This window comes from Pleurodeles waltl, chromosome 6 (genome assembly GCF_031143425.1).
Source record: "Pleurodeles waltl isolate 20211129_DDA chromosome 6, aPleWal1.hap1.20221129, whole genome shotgun sequence".
Taxonomy (NCBI): Eukaryota; Metazoa; Chordata; class Amphibia; order Caudata; family Salamandridae; genus Pleurodeles; species Pleurodeles waltl.
Genome location: NC_090445.1, coordinates 184,295,115 through 184,311,525, shown reverse-complemented (window position 1 = coordinate 184,311,525; position 16,411 = coordinate 184,295,115). Strand labels below are relative to the sequence as shown.

The window sequence follows — 16,411 nt, the reverse complement described above, 5'->3', positions numbered from 1 at the left end:
GTGTCCGTGGCGAAAGGAGCCAGGCTGACTGACTAGGTGTGGCCCATAAGGAAGGATGAGATCCACTGAAATGCAGGTCTTTGGATACCAGTTTCATGCCACTTTCAGGTAAGGGTGAGGTGGTAGACTGTGTTAAACTGCAGAAAGGTCCAATAGCACGAAAGCGGCAGAGTCTTTTCCATCCATGTCCAGCCTGATGTTATCAGTGGCAGCGATCAGTGGTTCAGTCAACTATACAATCAATACACGCAGCCCACTTCTCATAAGTAGCCTAAACAGGTATCGGTGCGCAAACCAGTCACACCCACCTCTTGTTCTCCCAGAAGCACATTTAATAAACACACACTGTAAACACATCCAGAAATAGCTCTGACATCTGCATTTTTATTGTTAAAGCACTTCTTATGGCAGAAGGTAGTTCAAAAACTCCCTCTGTGTGTGTGTGAGATCAAAACAACTGCCAGATTGCTGATGTTTTAAACTGTGACTTTCAACACTAACCTTCTTCATCGTCTACTTTTGGCAGGATTCCAGTTTCTTCATCAAAATCTGGAAACTCCTCCTTGGACAGAACATTGGCTGCAATCATCTGAATTAAAATAGGAATGCAGTGTTAAAGACAAGCACTTGCAATGCAATAGGTCTCTCATTTGCTTGAATTAGAGCTACTGGTGTTGTAAATTTATAACTGGGCTTTTCTTGCCACATAAATTGGTCAACTCTGTCTCATAATTTTGTCTTTTCGTGCCACATAATTCCAGTGGCCCTGGATATAACTAAAACACTTACATTTACGTTCTTCCTCTATCTGCATTTAGCATCCTAATTTAAATCTGCCATGCTAATTTCAATCGAATACCACTTTTACCACCCCACCATCAGAGTTGCTGGCTGGCTAACACAGCCACAGAGGAGAAATTAGAGAAATAAACTAGAAGGTTCACCCAAACACATCAGGAGTGTTCAAACAGTCATAGTGTAATAAGGATGTTAAGTTGGCCTGCATCATGGTGATAAGTGCAATAAGGAGAGATTAATAAAACATATACAATCCTTATGTAAACCCAATAAAAACCTTTATCAGAAAAACTTTTGGTACAACCCCTACTTATAAAAAAAACTGACTGTTTCCCATTTTCAAACCCACTCCTATCATTTTATCCCTACCCAACACTACTAAATACAAGAAACGAAGAGCACGATCTTAACCCAACTAATGCACAAGAAAAAAAAAACCTGTACTAACCTACTAATTACTGATATTGGGTTCCAGAGTAGCTTGCTACCTGCCACAAAAAGCTCTGCAATGTCTTGTCAGGGGGTCATAAAGGGTATATAAATACACTTTCAATTCGGTGCCCACCCAGAAGCGACAGAGGGCAAACTCTACCACAACTACTGTTAAGCCCATGGGGAGCATTCTCTCCTCAGGAGGGAAGGGAACCCCAAAGATTATATTTTTTGGTTACTAAAAGAGTACTATAAGGAGTTTACCTAGGAGTGAAGGAGGCTCAGCCCCATCAATGTGCAAGTTACATGATTACAGTAGGTACAGTGATGACCTAATAACTTTATAGGCGTATCTAGAGGATAGAGGTCCAGGAAACAGGAGGACAATGAGGTCCCTCACTAAAAGAATACACTAATAGACAAAAGAACAGATATAAACTCCGGCCCAGCGAGCATCAGGTAAACCCACAGACAGTGAGATTGTGGTCTGGGGGTCAATTTCAGCTCCCTATGCGCTACTGGCAGTCAAATATTTATCCTGTTATCGGCATAGACTCCTTCTTTGCATTCGTGCACTAGGTAAATTCTTTAATGGGCAGGGTGTGCTGCTGCCATTATAATATTGACTAAAACATCAGGACATAGTTTTGAGCACCACATATACAATATGTTCTGTTTTGTCTGAGCTGCTTAAAATCGATACAGCCCTGCAGCTGGATAACTGTGCAGTCAAGCCGAGAGCCCCATTACATACTAGAGCAGAAGAAAATATGTCAACAGTCTGAGAATGGCGATTCATTTGCCTGGGCAGGTATGGGCCAGGATGTTCTAATCATGAAATTTTTTCAACGCGTCTTTCGTAACAACTACAATCCCTGTTTGAAGAGTATGAATCCGATACACATCTGGGGCGTTTTTACAGGAAGAATTTGTTTAACCCGTTGGCAGCCAAGGACGTAATGGTTACATTCTTGGCTGCGGCACTGAGGCTCCAAGGATGTAATTGTTACGTCCTTGGACCGGCTCATAGGGGGAGCGCTAGCGCTCCCCCATGAGCCTTGCCTCGGTGCCCCCAGTGCAGGGATGGAAGGGGAATCACTTTGCTGCACGCTGACCTCATCAGAGCCCTACCCCACCGTGCTGAAAGCAAAAGCATTTCTCCTCCAATCACGTGGAGGGGGCGAGAGAGGCATGGAAGGAGAGGAAAGGCCTTTCTTATCCTTTCATTTCTCTCTCAGCATTTCTGCTGCCTGATCGCGATGCAATCGGCAGCAGAAATGTCCACTAGACACCAGGGAATTTTTGTTTTTTAGGTAATTGAATGAAGGGAACGGCCCCTTGGGCAAGGGCCGATCCCCTGGGGGGGGAAATTGTATTTAGGCCCTTTCTGACCCCCTTGGGGGCAGATCGGCCTATTTTTATTAGCCCAATCTGCCCCCAAGGGACACAGAAACCACTAGACACCAGGGATTTTTATTTTTTCGCTTCAGTTTCACGCAAGGAAAGTGACCCCTTAGGCAAGGGTCATTCCCCTGTCCTCCTTGGGGCAGATCCACTAAGCCCCAGGGATTTGGGTTTTTTTGTGCCAATTTCACCCAAGGAGAGCGACCCCTGGGGGGGGGGGAGGGGGTCATTTTAGGCCATTTCTGCTCCCCTTGAGTGCAGATCAGCCTATTTCTATTGGTGGGGGTGGGGGGCAAAAACCACTTTGGCACCAGGGATTGGTGTGTGTGTTTTGTTTTGAGGGGGCAGTCCCTTGGGCAAGGGTCGCTTCCCATGGGGGCACATTACTGTTGGCCATATCTGCCCTCCTTGGGGGCAGATCAGCCTATATTTGGAAGGCCCATCTGTCCCCCTTGAAAGCCCACCAGAAACCAGGGAAGATTTTTTATTTTTTTCTCCAAAATAAGAGGGTGAGGGTATGGCCATACACCCACCCTAAATAAATGGGGCACAAAGTTGTTCTACCCACCAGTGGGCCGATGGGGTGATTACCCCCGATCCACACCTCCGGGGGGGGGGGAGCAGAGAGTCTACTAGATGCCAGGGAATAAAAAAAAAAAAAAAAAAAAAAAAAATTGTGTGGTGGTGGCTACCAACCAGTATGGGCATGGTTATGCCCCCACCCCAACTGAAGGGGTTAAGAGTCTTTCAGCTCTCCCTCCACAGACTAAAACATCTTATCCAATGGCAAGCAAGAGGACATTTGATTATTTTGGGTTTTGGTTTTACGTTTGGGCCATGAGAGCTTGGCTAACTCACAAAATCGTCCAACTTGGAATAGTGAGAGCTGCACTTTTTGGACTTTGTGACACTGCCATGTAGAAAAATCCACAAGACCTAGACATCTGAAAACTAAAACTAAACATCTGGGTGAGTCCAAGGTGGTGTGCTTCACATGCACCCCGCACCATTTTCTTACCTACTATGCCCTGCAAACCTCCAACTGTGCTGGAAATCACACATTTTGTCCACATTTATGTGATGGAACCTTCCAGAATCTGCAGGAATCCACAAAATTCCTACCACCCAGCATTGTCACATCTATACCGATAGAAATTCTGCCCCACTTGTTAGCCTAAAAATGTGTTTTTTTTTTTTTGTTTTTTTTCAAACTGCCCTTTTGGACCGGCTTGGTTCCCCCTCAATTTTGACATGTTTTTGGCTCTTCCCTCTCACAGGCACTTTGCCCACCTACACAAGTGAGGTATCATTTTTACCTGGAGATTGAGGGGAACGTTGGGTGGTAGGAAATTTGTCCCGGTGTGGTGATCCCACACAGAAATGTGGGAAAAATGTGATTTTTTAGCTAAATTTGAGGTTTGCTGAGGATTCTGGGTAAGAAAACACTGGGGGATCCATGCAAGTCACACCTCTCTGGACTCCCTCGGGTGTCTAGTTTTCAGAAATGTCTGGGTTTGGTAGGTTTCCCTAGATGGCTGCTGAGCCCAGGACCAAAAACGCAGGTGAACATCCCCCCCTCCCAACACACCCCCACTCTGCTTTTCAGAAATGTTTAGCTTTCTGGATTCAGCAGAAAAGGATAGGAAGCGAAGCGTGCTCACCTAGTTATTTAGTTGACCATGCTCTGAAGCGACGCTGTATACTGGACCTTTTCCTTCTTGATAAGAATAAAACGTTATCATCACCAACTACGTGGCTGTGGACTTTCAGTTGTTTTCCACTTGGATGAACTATGCCGAATTACTCATGGTATGCCCTGGTCTATATTTACATATGTGTACTTAGCAGCGACTTACAGGACCAATCTTCTGGAGTTAAGGTACGTATGGAGCCAGGTCCAAGGCAGCACCAACAAGTCACTTCAGGAGGTACAGGGGCACCTATGTGCAGAGGTGCTTTTCAGGGCCAGGTGCCACAATGTTGTTATATAGGAAAAGGAACATATACTGCATTCTGGCACTTAGCAACAACTTACAGGACCAGTCTTCGGGAGTTAAGGTGAGTAGGGGGCAAAGTACAAGGCAACACCAACAGGTCACCTTGGTCGGCTCTGGTGCATCCGGGTGCAGAGGTGTTTTTCAGCTTCGGGTGCACTAAAGTTATTCTATGGGAAAAGAAACATATACTGCATTCAGGCACTTAGCAACAACTTACAGGACTGTTCTTCTGGAGTTAAGGTAAGTATGGGGCAAGATACAAGGCAGCACCAACAGGTCACTTCAGGAGGCACTAGGCGTCCAGGTGCAGAGGTGCTTTACATTATCGGGTGTTCCATTCAATTTAATGGGATGTCGACTTTGGCGCAACTGTTGAGGACAGGTTGGGGGGCAAGTCAGTTGCTACACCTCAGATCTTACTTTTTACAGCTCTTCGGTGTCTTTCTTCTTTGGTCCAACGAATCAGAGTTTCTGGTGTCAGGAGGCCACCTAAATATAGAGTTGAGGGGTGTTAAGGGGAGTGAAGGGTAGTAGACAATGGGATACCTACCTACTCTTGGAGTCACTACAACTCCTATATGACCACTTCCTGTGGGAAGTGGGCATAACCCTGTCCCAGTGTTCCTAATTCTGCCATCACCAAGACGGCAGAGTTTTCCTGGAGTGGGGCACATCAGGTAGTTCACCTTAGGGGTGTGTCTGGCCTGGGTGAACTCCATGACTCCTAGCATTGCTAATTACCTGCCTATCCTAGGCCAAATAGGCCTGAAGGCAGGGAGTGCCTCCAAAAGCCTGGGAAGAAACAGCCAGCATCTCCCGTGGAGTAGTGGAGCTACTCCCCTGCACTCTGCAGGGATCCCCAAAGGACAGACACAGTCTCTGCCAGCACGGCCCAGCTGGACGAAACAACACTGCACCCGAGCCACACAGCCTGAGTACGAGTGAACCAATGGTACCCCTAAAGAGCAGATACCCTCAAGAGTTGAGCCCTACTTTGGGACTGACCAGACTGGACCCTCAGTCCTTGCCTGCATCCTCTTTCTGCAGGAAAGAAAAAACTGCAAGAGCCCCGGACTGCAGCAAACTCAACACCAGAAAACACCACTGTACCTGAGCCCCCCTAGCCCGAGCAGAAATGGTGCCAAAAGAGTGCTGAGACCCTTGGGAGCTGAACCCCCCTTTTAGGTTTGGTTGAGCTGGACCCCTAATCCCCAACTGCAGCCTCTTTGTGCAGGGAACACAGAAACCGCAAGTGCCTCCCACAGCATGACCCTGTCTGACAAGACATCACTGCACACAAGCTCTCCAGCCTGAATTGTTGTGGGCTGACTGTGTCCCTGTGTGCCCAGGACCCTCAAGATCAGAGCCCCCCGGTGGGTTCCACCAGGCTGGTTTCCCAGTCCTTACTTGCAGCCTCTCTCCAGCAGAATTGTTTTTCCAGAGGGCATCAAACGCTGAAAAGCAACTCTGCACCCAGATGCCCCAGTAACCCCAACCCCTCCAATCCCCACCGAGGTGAGCTGTTGGCATAGCCTTGGGCCTTGCCCTATACTCACCTTAAGTCCCAGAGAACAGTCCCCAGAGTTGTTGCTATGTTACCCTATGCAGTGTGTTTATTCCCCACAGGATAACATTACCGTGTTAAAGTCAATTCAACCGTATTTTCTGTATACTTAAAAAGTGGTAACTCTAAAAGTACTTACCTAATTACGAAGTTCTTGGTGTCAAAAAAATATATAAAAATATGTTATTTCTCTAAATTGGTGTGGATCTCTTTATTGAGAGAGAGTGTGTGTGTGTGTGTGGTTTTATGCAACAAATGATTAACACTCCTCTCTGATACGCCTAAGGCTGCTCGACCACACTACCCCAAATACAGCACCTTGAGATTGCTAGAGCAGCCCCACTCCACTTCCATAGGGATACCTGGATTCTTGACCCAGCATACCTCTTTTTGGTAGACTATATAAAGAGTCAACTTCCTACATTTATCATGTTAACATTCTTTTTGTCTAGTTCACTGCAAACCTTAGCAAACTGGCCTCTTTCCCGGCAAATTACTCCTGTAGCACGTCACCGAGGGTTGGCTAAGTGACTGACATTTCCGCACCTGAAACACTTTAAGTTATCAAGTTTAGGTGTTCATTTTATATCATATCTTACACACCTCTGCAAATTCATTGAGATCATTAATGGCATGAGTAGCTTTAAGAAATTCTTTAGGTGTTTTCCTTTCCTTTAGATATAATAGAGTGTTTCCTACAACTTTGTATAAATTTGGGTTCATGGCGAACAACCTTTCTTGGATTTTAAGATAATTAGTACATCTGACAAGTCGACCATGTATGAGGGAATCAGCCAAGGAGCCAAATTCACAAGTGGCTAATAACTCTTTTAAAACAGCAATGTAATGTCAAACTTTTTCATTATTTCCTTCTTTTCAACCAAAGAAAATATGTCTTTTAAGGATAACATTGAACTTTTTCTGCAAAGTAACCCTCTAATTTTATAAAGATTATTTGATACACATCTTATTGTGGCTGTCTCTCCTTCTATGGTTGTTTAGAAAGAGCTTCAAAAAAATGTTCTACCTTGTATGCCGGTGTTGTGCAACATAACATATTTTTTACATACAAGACTGAGCTTTTCTCCTCCAATTGCTATGAGGTATGTTTCAAACATTTTTATCTGTTTCTCCCATGGTAAATCTAGCTCTTCTACTCCATGAGGAAGGGAGGAGGTTGGTTCATAATACTTACAGCCGTGATAAGGGATGAATAACAATGTGAACCAATAAAATAGAAAGAGATATGTATACAGCGCAATACATTACAATTGTAATGGAACTATTTCCTATAAGGTGGTGAAAAGAATACCCCAAAATTACGATTATTTTGTGTAAGATCAATAATATAATTAAATCCATGCAGTTTTATGTAACTGCATTAATACTTTGGTCCTTTTTCTAACTTCATATTTCAAGAATGGAACATGTCATTGGTCAAAAATAGACAGAAATGGATAATTGTCACATGATCCAATGAAGAAGACAAGAAAGAGATATCACAGCAAACTCAACTGAAGCTGTCCAGCACTGAGAAGCTATTATCTGAATCTCCTTGGAAGTATTGTTGAGTTTCCAGTTCAAGTATCAGGTAAACTGAGAAAACAAAGGCCATTGTCAGTGGCTCCTGACATGTACACAGTGTGCTTGGCAGGAATCAGTATAAAAGAATGCGTCATGCAGCACTCCAATAAGATCGGAACATTGGAACAGTCAGAATAGCACCCGCCATCACCAGATTCGTCTTGTCAACCAACTCACATCACCAATGACACCAATGCAGCAATCAAAGCAACTGGGAAAGGGTTTTTGTCCCAGTATTCATGAGGATAACCATAATCTTACAGATGCACAGTGGAAGTCTGGAAATGGTGGAATCACTCACAGAAGTCGCTATACCTCAGATTATCTTCATAGGAGTTGGCAAGAAATCAATGTTTCTGGGGTGAAGACACAAAATTGCCCCTGCAGAGTATCCCATCCTTGTTGCCATTGAAAAAAAGTGTCTTAGGGGCAAGATGTGTTAAAGATAAAATACTTTACTCAACATACATTGGTAAAGGATCCAGTATCTTCAGTCTCACCTATCAGGGCTGCTCCCACTAGCAATGCCAACATTCTAAATGCTCTTTAATGAAGTGTTCTAATGGGAAAGGAAAAGTAGTGGGGGAAAAAGATGGAAAAAGAAAGAATACATAAAAAGGTGGCAAGGACATGAAAGGATAGGGGGAACGAAGTTATAACAGCCTACTCCTGGAAAAGAGCTTCACTTGTGCCAATGTGGAGGAAGTGATTCCAAGCGCTTGGTGACTAGCCTCCTGTTAAGCTTCTGAGCCAACAAAAACTACAGAAATCTGCACCTGTTGAAAGATCACCTACTTGGAATGCCTGCTAGCTGCTGGACTACTAACTCCCTGCTGAGCGTTCAAGTCTGGACCTTCCTGAGACGTTGCTTTGGCTGTGGGACCCACAGTCGAGGATGAAGTGGACTCTGGTCCCCCAATGAAAAGGATCTGCTTGGCTGTTAGCAACCAGTGAACTTGCTGTTAACCGGGAGACCAGAGGCAACTGGACTTCCCTGCTGCAACATGTACAAAGAGTCCAGAGGCCTGAAGCATCTCCTGATGTTCATGGACCCCAGAATGACCCTAGGAAAACTCACTGCAGCATCCCTTTAGCATCTCTGCATCCTTCATTCACAGAATCAGAGCAATTTCTTGTCTGGACTGTGTTAAAGGAGAAAAATACCATGAGGACCGTAAGAATGCTGATTATGACAGGTAAACTGCCCCGTGGACCTGAGTGGACCCTCGGACAGGCACTCGCAAGTTGTGGCTAGTCAAAGTGGATTCCACGTTGGTCATTAACCCCTTTCAACAAATTATTGCATCTGAAAGGTTAAAGTATTTTACTTACCTTTGAAAAATCATATCTCCGATTCCCCTCAATAGAGGTTTGTTGTTTTAGTGTTTATGTAAATTTAACAATACAATCCATTTTTAGAGATTGTTGTTTGATTGTTTATCATGTTGTGTTTTGCTTACATGTTGTTTTGGTACTTCAAAATGCTTTACACTTGTTTGCTTGGTGAAGCGCGAGTGCTCTGTGCCAAAGCTATATGGGACTGAGTGAAGCATGTTCTTGAAGAAACCTAACTGGACCTGATAAAAGATTGTGACGTTATCACACATTCTCACTACCATCGTAAATAATAATCCACTTTACTACAGCAATCAAAACAGAATGAGCAGTCTATATTTAAGGTACAAAAACCTTCAAATGCAAACTTTTGCTACAGCTGCTTTTATTAATTTTGCTGATCATGCAATTGTGAGGCGTTGTATGTGTACTGTTTGCATCTACTTAAAATATTTGGCAAAATAAATATTTTTCCATATTATTTCACTCACTGTACAACTTACATGGCCATCATTCTGATGCCATACGTTTTATATAAGAAGAACCTTTAATACCTGTTTAATTTCCCATTTCTCAGGATCAGATATTTTTGTAAGACGTTTTCTTTCCAATGTATCGTCCTCCACTTCTGGTGCATTAACGAGTGAAATATGACTTGGTCTGTCAGGGTTCCTCATTGAAGCTTCTTCATTGGTCTCACCTACAAGGTTGCGACGTCTGTTAGGATTCAGATCTTCTCCAGTCTCCTGATCAACATCCTACAGAAAACATAAAGCCTTTAAGAAACAACATTCTTCTATCACAGAGACCTCAAACACATTTGGAGAGGCACGACTTTTTAATAAGTGAAATTAATTAATATGCATTAAGTGAACTGCCATAAACAAGAGATATCAACTCTCAAATAAAGGAAAATATATATTTATTTTTAATTTTATAAACCTGACTTGGACAAAATGTACATTTTAAAATTAAAACAATGCATAGAGTTCAGAATACAAGTAATAGGTGTATTAATTTAACATACCCAGAGCAGGATATTCTTTGAACCAATGGATTAAGACAGAAACACCCTGAAATCTCAATGGTGAAAGTGACCCACTGGGAAAATGCTAATTAAACCCTAACAAAGTATTCTGATCAACTGTATTCTGAAGTTGTGGCACAATAAATATACCTTCATACAGTGTACAAGCTATAAAAGAAACTGTGAGGCTTTGCCGAAGGGCTTGGAGATGAACTAGACACCCAGCCAATCAAGGGCAGGCTGGTTCAGATTTATTTTGTACAGCAGAGGCTACTATGAAAATGAGAATATGTAGTAATCTGCCTAAAAACATATATAGCCAGGCACCTTGCACATCTTTTAAAGCAAGCTTTTTGTTAACCTTTTCAAAAGAGGTGTTTCACTTCTAAAGCTAGAGCTATTGCCCTAAAAACTGCAACTCATCCTAGTGCAGTAAAGTTGTCAACCAACAACGGTGATTCATTTGCAACCAGCCCCTCCTGTAAGCATGTCCCAGAGCTGCTAACCCGAACATGCACTAAATGCAAGTTAAATAAGTATGTTTTAGTCCGACTACCATAAGAAAAATGTTATTATTCTTCAAAAGTAGAGGACTTGAAGGCAGCTGTAGTGCAAATCCCAACTTGGGTACTAAAAGCTGCCAGTCAGAATTACATTTCATTGAGAAAACGTTACACTTGCAGAATAGCTGTGGTCCATGCAAATATGATTACTGAAAGGCATCTTTCACCAAATCAAACAATAAATGGCCAAGGACACTGGAATTATGCGGCAAGCAGGGGTGTGGAATTCCTATAGCCCGACGCCCAGGACATACTGTTTTGGGTCAAGGACAACAAGTTTTCAAGTTTATTTTGTCCTTGGAACAGCTAAGCCCAACCCCCTGCAGCATAAACCCTTTGGCTGACAATTTACAGTACCACATTAAAAAGCAGGGAAAGGAAAGGTCTGTAGTTGAGATAATATGTGTTCATATGTTAATGCTGTTCGAAATTGTATTTAAGGCTCACTAACGCAAAGCCTTTATCATTAGGGTAAGGGTTCTAAATAAATGTTGTAAGCTTGGACTGCACTACTGACTTTAGTTCCAGTAAAGAAACGTGTACACACGTTTGCAACATCTAAAATATGAGGCCACATATGATGCTCCCAGAATGCTCTGATTAAATGCAAATTTGTGCAGAAGCTTTAAAGCAAGATTGCTGATTTTATGCTTTCCAAAAAAAAAAAAAGTTCACAAAAAAACGCAACTAGAAAAAAAACATTTTGCTAAACTACTATGAAATGAGGTACTATTTCTTTGAGGCATCATTTAGTAAAATGTGTTTATGCATGTAAAAAATATTCATAAGAGAAAGTCAATGTAACCAGTTTCAACAAGATTATGGGAAACATGAAAATAAACAAACACTGACAAAGCCAATAGGTCCAACACTGGTGGTCAGTCTTTTGGTTTTGTCAATGCATGTCTGCTTTGACATGGCTTTTGTAAAACTTAATTGTTGATGGGCCCTCTCATTATAACAAATATTAGCAAAAAGCGAAAATAGTTTTTGGTCGCAATAAGCACACATTGCCACAATAGTTCCAGGCACTGAACAAAACTACTTTTTGTGCTGCTATGCTCCTTGTGAGAGAGCAGATTGTGATTACTGTATAACATAAATTTGTAGAGCATGGAACTTGTCACATGTGAGTGTATCTAGGCGCTGAGTAGGAGCGTGTTCTGCAAGTACGATCAGTGACAGTGAAGCCAGCCGATTGATTAATGGAGATATAAAACAAAACATCTTGGTTAACACCAGACTTGATTAGAGGCCCAATTCTTAAAGAATGTCACAAAAGTGCACCCATGGTATTTGTCCTTGCATTAGTGCAGATTTCCGTAGTTCAGAATTCACAAGAATTTACACAAGTAGACTGGGAAATTATAGTCCTAGAATATGTTTGTGAACTGTATTTTAGCATGAGCAAATATGCAGGTATAGATTTGCTCATGCTAAACAAGTTCACTTTCTCTTTTTTTCCCCCAACCGTGGAAGAAGTTTGACTTCTGACCCTTGTTAGGAGTAAATTCCCAACCTTTCCCAGTATGGGAAATGATTAGAGAAGATTGAGTCAAAATCCTTAAAACATGCAAGTCAATAGCTTTGCACAGACTAAAAAAGGCATTCGAACCTTGGAACTATTGCTTACTGCTACCTCCCGCCCCAGTATGTAGATCTGTGGAAAGGTGGCAAAATAAAGAAATTGCTAGTATTCCAGCCCTACTATGGTATGAGCCCTGGCATAACCAGAAAGGTTAATATCAGAGATCTACTATGAGATTGCTGCCATAATTTGATGCCACACGACATGCCATCTCATTAAAGAGCTTCTTAGAGGGAGGAGGACCAGCTCCAGTGACTTTCGGTTTCAAGAAGGAATTCACAATTGTATAGATTTCCCTTGAGGCTTGAGACAACACGAAATACTAGGAGTGAAGTCCACTAGCCATGCTTTCCTGATCGCATGTTGATAGCTGATGTTTTGCTTCTGGTTTCCGTTGAGCAATGAGGCATTGCAGTCCTTCACACTCCCCCTTGTGCCAGGTGCTCCTGTCCCTCATCCCTCCGCCACATTACTTGCTTGGTGCAAGACCTCCGAGCTGGATTTAGGAGTTTGCAGCCTCTCACACGCTTAGCATAAATATAAAACGGACATATTTCCTCGCTTTGATGTCCTCTTTCGAACCTCAAGACACTGTAATTCTGCCCAGTAGGATGTGTCCATAAACCCCTCCTGCCATGTTACTTGTTTCACATAGCCTGCTTCCCTGGCAGACGTGTGTCAGGCACAGCACTGGTTTGGGTATGCAATTACTACCGATAGCTTTTTTGTGTTTCTCACCATGTTTCAAAACTGCTCGTTACTTTCAAAATAGATGCCTATGTGTTTTATGCCCCTTTGTAACTTTACTGATTTTCACTATTCATTACCCTGTGTTTTATTTGCATCGTGAGTCAGTCATGTATACTGCGATGCACATTAGGATCAGTTCATACCATGTTTTTTGATTAATTTGTATGTTTATGTAACCCCCTTTGGCTGACCTGATACAATCTTTTGGTTTCTCTTACATCTTTTGCAGATGACACTCCAATCGTCATCTCGTTGGCCAATAATGATACGAACAGAGGACCTAAATTCCATGACTGTATGTAAACGGTCAATGGCTGGATGAACAGCCTAAAATTGAACTCAGGAAAAACTGAGGTCTTGTTATTTGGTACTCAAACCTCCTTCTGGTCCCCTTCTGGTGGCTAGGATAGGGCCATGTAGGCGCACTCCCACGTCCAGTAAAGAAAGCTCAGAATCTGGGGGTTATATTAGATGACATGTTGGTAATTACCCACCAGATGAATTCAGTCACCTCATCTTCTTTTCATGTTTTAAAAAACATTAAAAAATAAATACTTCCCTACATTCCTTCCGCACTCCAGAAATTGGTGGTTACATCTCTCGCTCTTGCAAAATTAGACTACTTCAACAAGAGCTAATGAACAAACATGCAACAACATTGTAAAGAAATGGCTCCCTGTTGCAGTTACCCCCCACTTTTTGCCTGATACTGATGCTGACTTGACTGAGAAGTGTGCTGGGACCCTGCTAACCAGGCCCCAGCACCAGTGTTCCTTCACCTAAAATGTACCATTGTATCCACAATTGGCACACCCTGGCATTCAGATAAGTCCCTTGTAACTGGTACTTCTAGTACCAAGGGCCCTGATGCCAAGGAAGGTCTCTAAGGGCTGCAGCATGTCTTATGCCACCCTAGAGACCCCTCACTCAGCACAGACACACTGCTTACAAGCCTGTGTGTGCTAGTGAGAACAAAATGAGTAAGTCGACATGGCACTCCCCTCAGGGTGCCATGCCAGCCTCTCACTGCCTATGCAGTATAGGTAAGACACCCCTCTAGCAGGCCTTACAGCCCTAAGGCAGGGTGCACTATACCATAGGTGAGGGTACCAGTGCATGAGCACTGTGCCCCTACAGTGTCTAAACAAAACCTTAGACATTGTAAGTGCAGGGTAGCCATAAGAGTATATGGTCTGGGAGTTTGTCAAACACGAACTCCACAGCACCATAATGGCTACACTGAAAACTGGGAAGTTTGGTATCAAACTTCTCAGCACAATAAATGCACACTGATGCCAGTGTACATTTTATTGTAAAATACACCACAGAGGGCACCTTAGAGGTGCCCCCTGAAACTTAACCAACTAGCTGTGTAGGCTGACTGGTTCCAGCAGCCTGCCACACTAGAGACATGTTGCTGGCCCCATGGGGAGAGTGCCTTTGTCACTCTGAGGCCAGTAACAAAGCCTGCACTGGGTGGAGATGCTAACACCTCCCCCAGGCAGGAGCTGTGACACCTGGCGGTGAGCCTCAAAGGCTCACCCCTTTGTCACAGCCCAGCAGGGCACTCCAGCTTAGTGGAGTTGCCCGCCCCCTCCGGCCACGGCCCCCACTTTTGGCGGCAAGGCTGGAGGGAACAAAGAAAGCAACAAGGAGGAGTCACTGGCCAGTCAGGACAGCCCCTAAGGTGTCCTGAGCTGAAGTGACTCTAACTTTTAGAAATCCTCCATCTTGCAGATGGAGGATTCCCCCAATAGGGTTAGGATTGTGACCCCCTCCCCTTGGGAGGAGGCACAAAGAGGGTGTACCCACCCTCAGGGCTAGTAGCCATTGGCTACTAACCCCCCAGACCTAAACACGCCCTTAAATTTAGTATTTAAGGGCTACCCTGAACCCTAGAACATGAGATTCCTGCAACAAGAAGAAGGACGGCCCAGCTGAAAACCCCTGCAGCGGAAGACCAGAAGACGACAACTGCCTTGGCTCCAGAAACTCACCGGCCTGTCTCCTGCCTTCCAAAGATCCTGCTCCAGCGACGCCTTCCAAAGGGACCAGCGACCTCGACATCCTCTGAGGACTGCCCCTGCTTCGAAAAGACAAGAAACTCCCGAGGACAGCGGACCTGCTCCAAGAAAGGCTGCAACTTTGTTTCCAGCAGCCTTGAAAGAACCCTGCAAGCTCCCCGCAAGAAGCGTGAGACTTGCAACACTGCACCCGGCGACCCCGACTCGGCTGGTGGAGATCCGACACCTCAGGAGGGACCCCAGGACTACTCTGATACTGTGAGTACCAAAACCTGTCCCCCCTGAGCCCCCACAGCGCCGCCTGCAGAGGGAATCCCGAGGCTTCCCCTGACCGCGACTCTTTGAATCCAAAGTCCAGACACCTGGGAGAGACCCTGCACCCGCAGCCCCCAGGACCTGAAGGACCGGACTTTCACTGGAGGAGTGACCCCCAGGAGTCCCTCTCCCTTGATCAAGTGGAGGTTTCCCCGAGGAACCCCCCCCTTGCCTGCCTGCAGCGCTGAAGAGATCCCGAGATCTCCCATTGACTTCCATTACGAACCCGACGCTTGTTTCTACACTGCACCCGGCCGCCCCCGCGCCGCTGAGGGTGAAATTTCTGTGTGGGCTTGTGTCCCCCCCGGTGCCCTACAAAACCCCTCTGGTCTGCCCTCCGAAGACGCGGGTACTTACCTGCAAGCAGCCCGGAACCGGGGCACCCCCTTCTCTCCATTCTAGCCTATGTGTTTTGGGCACCACTTTGAACTCTGCACCTGACCGGCCCTGAGCTGCTGGTGTGGTGACTTTGGGGTTGCTCTGAACCCCCAACGGTGGGCTACCTTGGACCAAGAACTGAACCCTGTAAGTGTCTTACTTACCTGGTAAAACTAACAAAAACTTACCTCCCCCAGGAACTGTGAAAATTGCACTAAGTGTCCACTTTTAAAACAGCTATTTGTCAATAACTTGTAAAGTATACATGCAATTTTTATGATTTGAAGTTCCTAAAGTACTTACCTGCAATACCTTTCGAATGAGATATTACATGTAGAATTTGAACCTGTGGTTCTTAAAATAAACTAAGAAAAGATATTTTTCTATACAAAAACCTATTGGCTGGATTTGTCTCTGAGTGTGTGTACCTCATTTATTGTCTATGTGTATGTACAACAAATGCTTAACACTACTCCTTGGATAAGCCTACTGCTCGACCACACTACCACAAAATAGAGCATTAGTATTATCTATTTTTACCACTATTTTACCTCTAAGGGGAACCCTTGGACTCTGTGCATGCTATTCCTTACTTTGAAATAGCACATACAGAGCCAACTTCCTACATTGGTGGATCAGCGGTGGGGTACAA

The 16,411-nt window shown here is 44.2% G+C and overlaps 1 protein-coding gene across 1 annotated transcript in view; it reads right to left on the bottom strand.

Moving 5' to 3' along the window:
• DHX8 (DEAH-box helicase 8) overlaps window positions 1-16,411 on the bottom strand; it is a 251,735-nt gene that overhangs the window by 167,075 nt on the left and 68,249 nt on the right. Inside the window, exons 8-9 of the mRNA XM_069237773.1 lie at window positions 9,669-9,872; window positions 502-589 (exon numbers count right to left, since the gene is read on the bottom strand). Of these exons, the coding sequence (XP_069093874.1) occupies window positions 502-589; window positions 9,669-9,872 (292 nt within the window). The remainder of the gene's footprint in view (window positions 1-501; window positions 590-9,668; window positions 9,873-16,411) is intronic.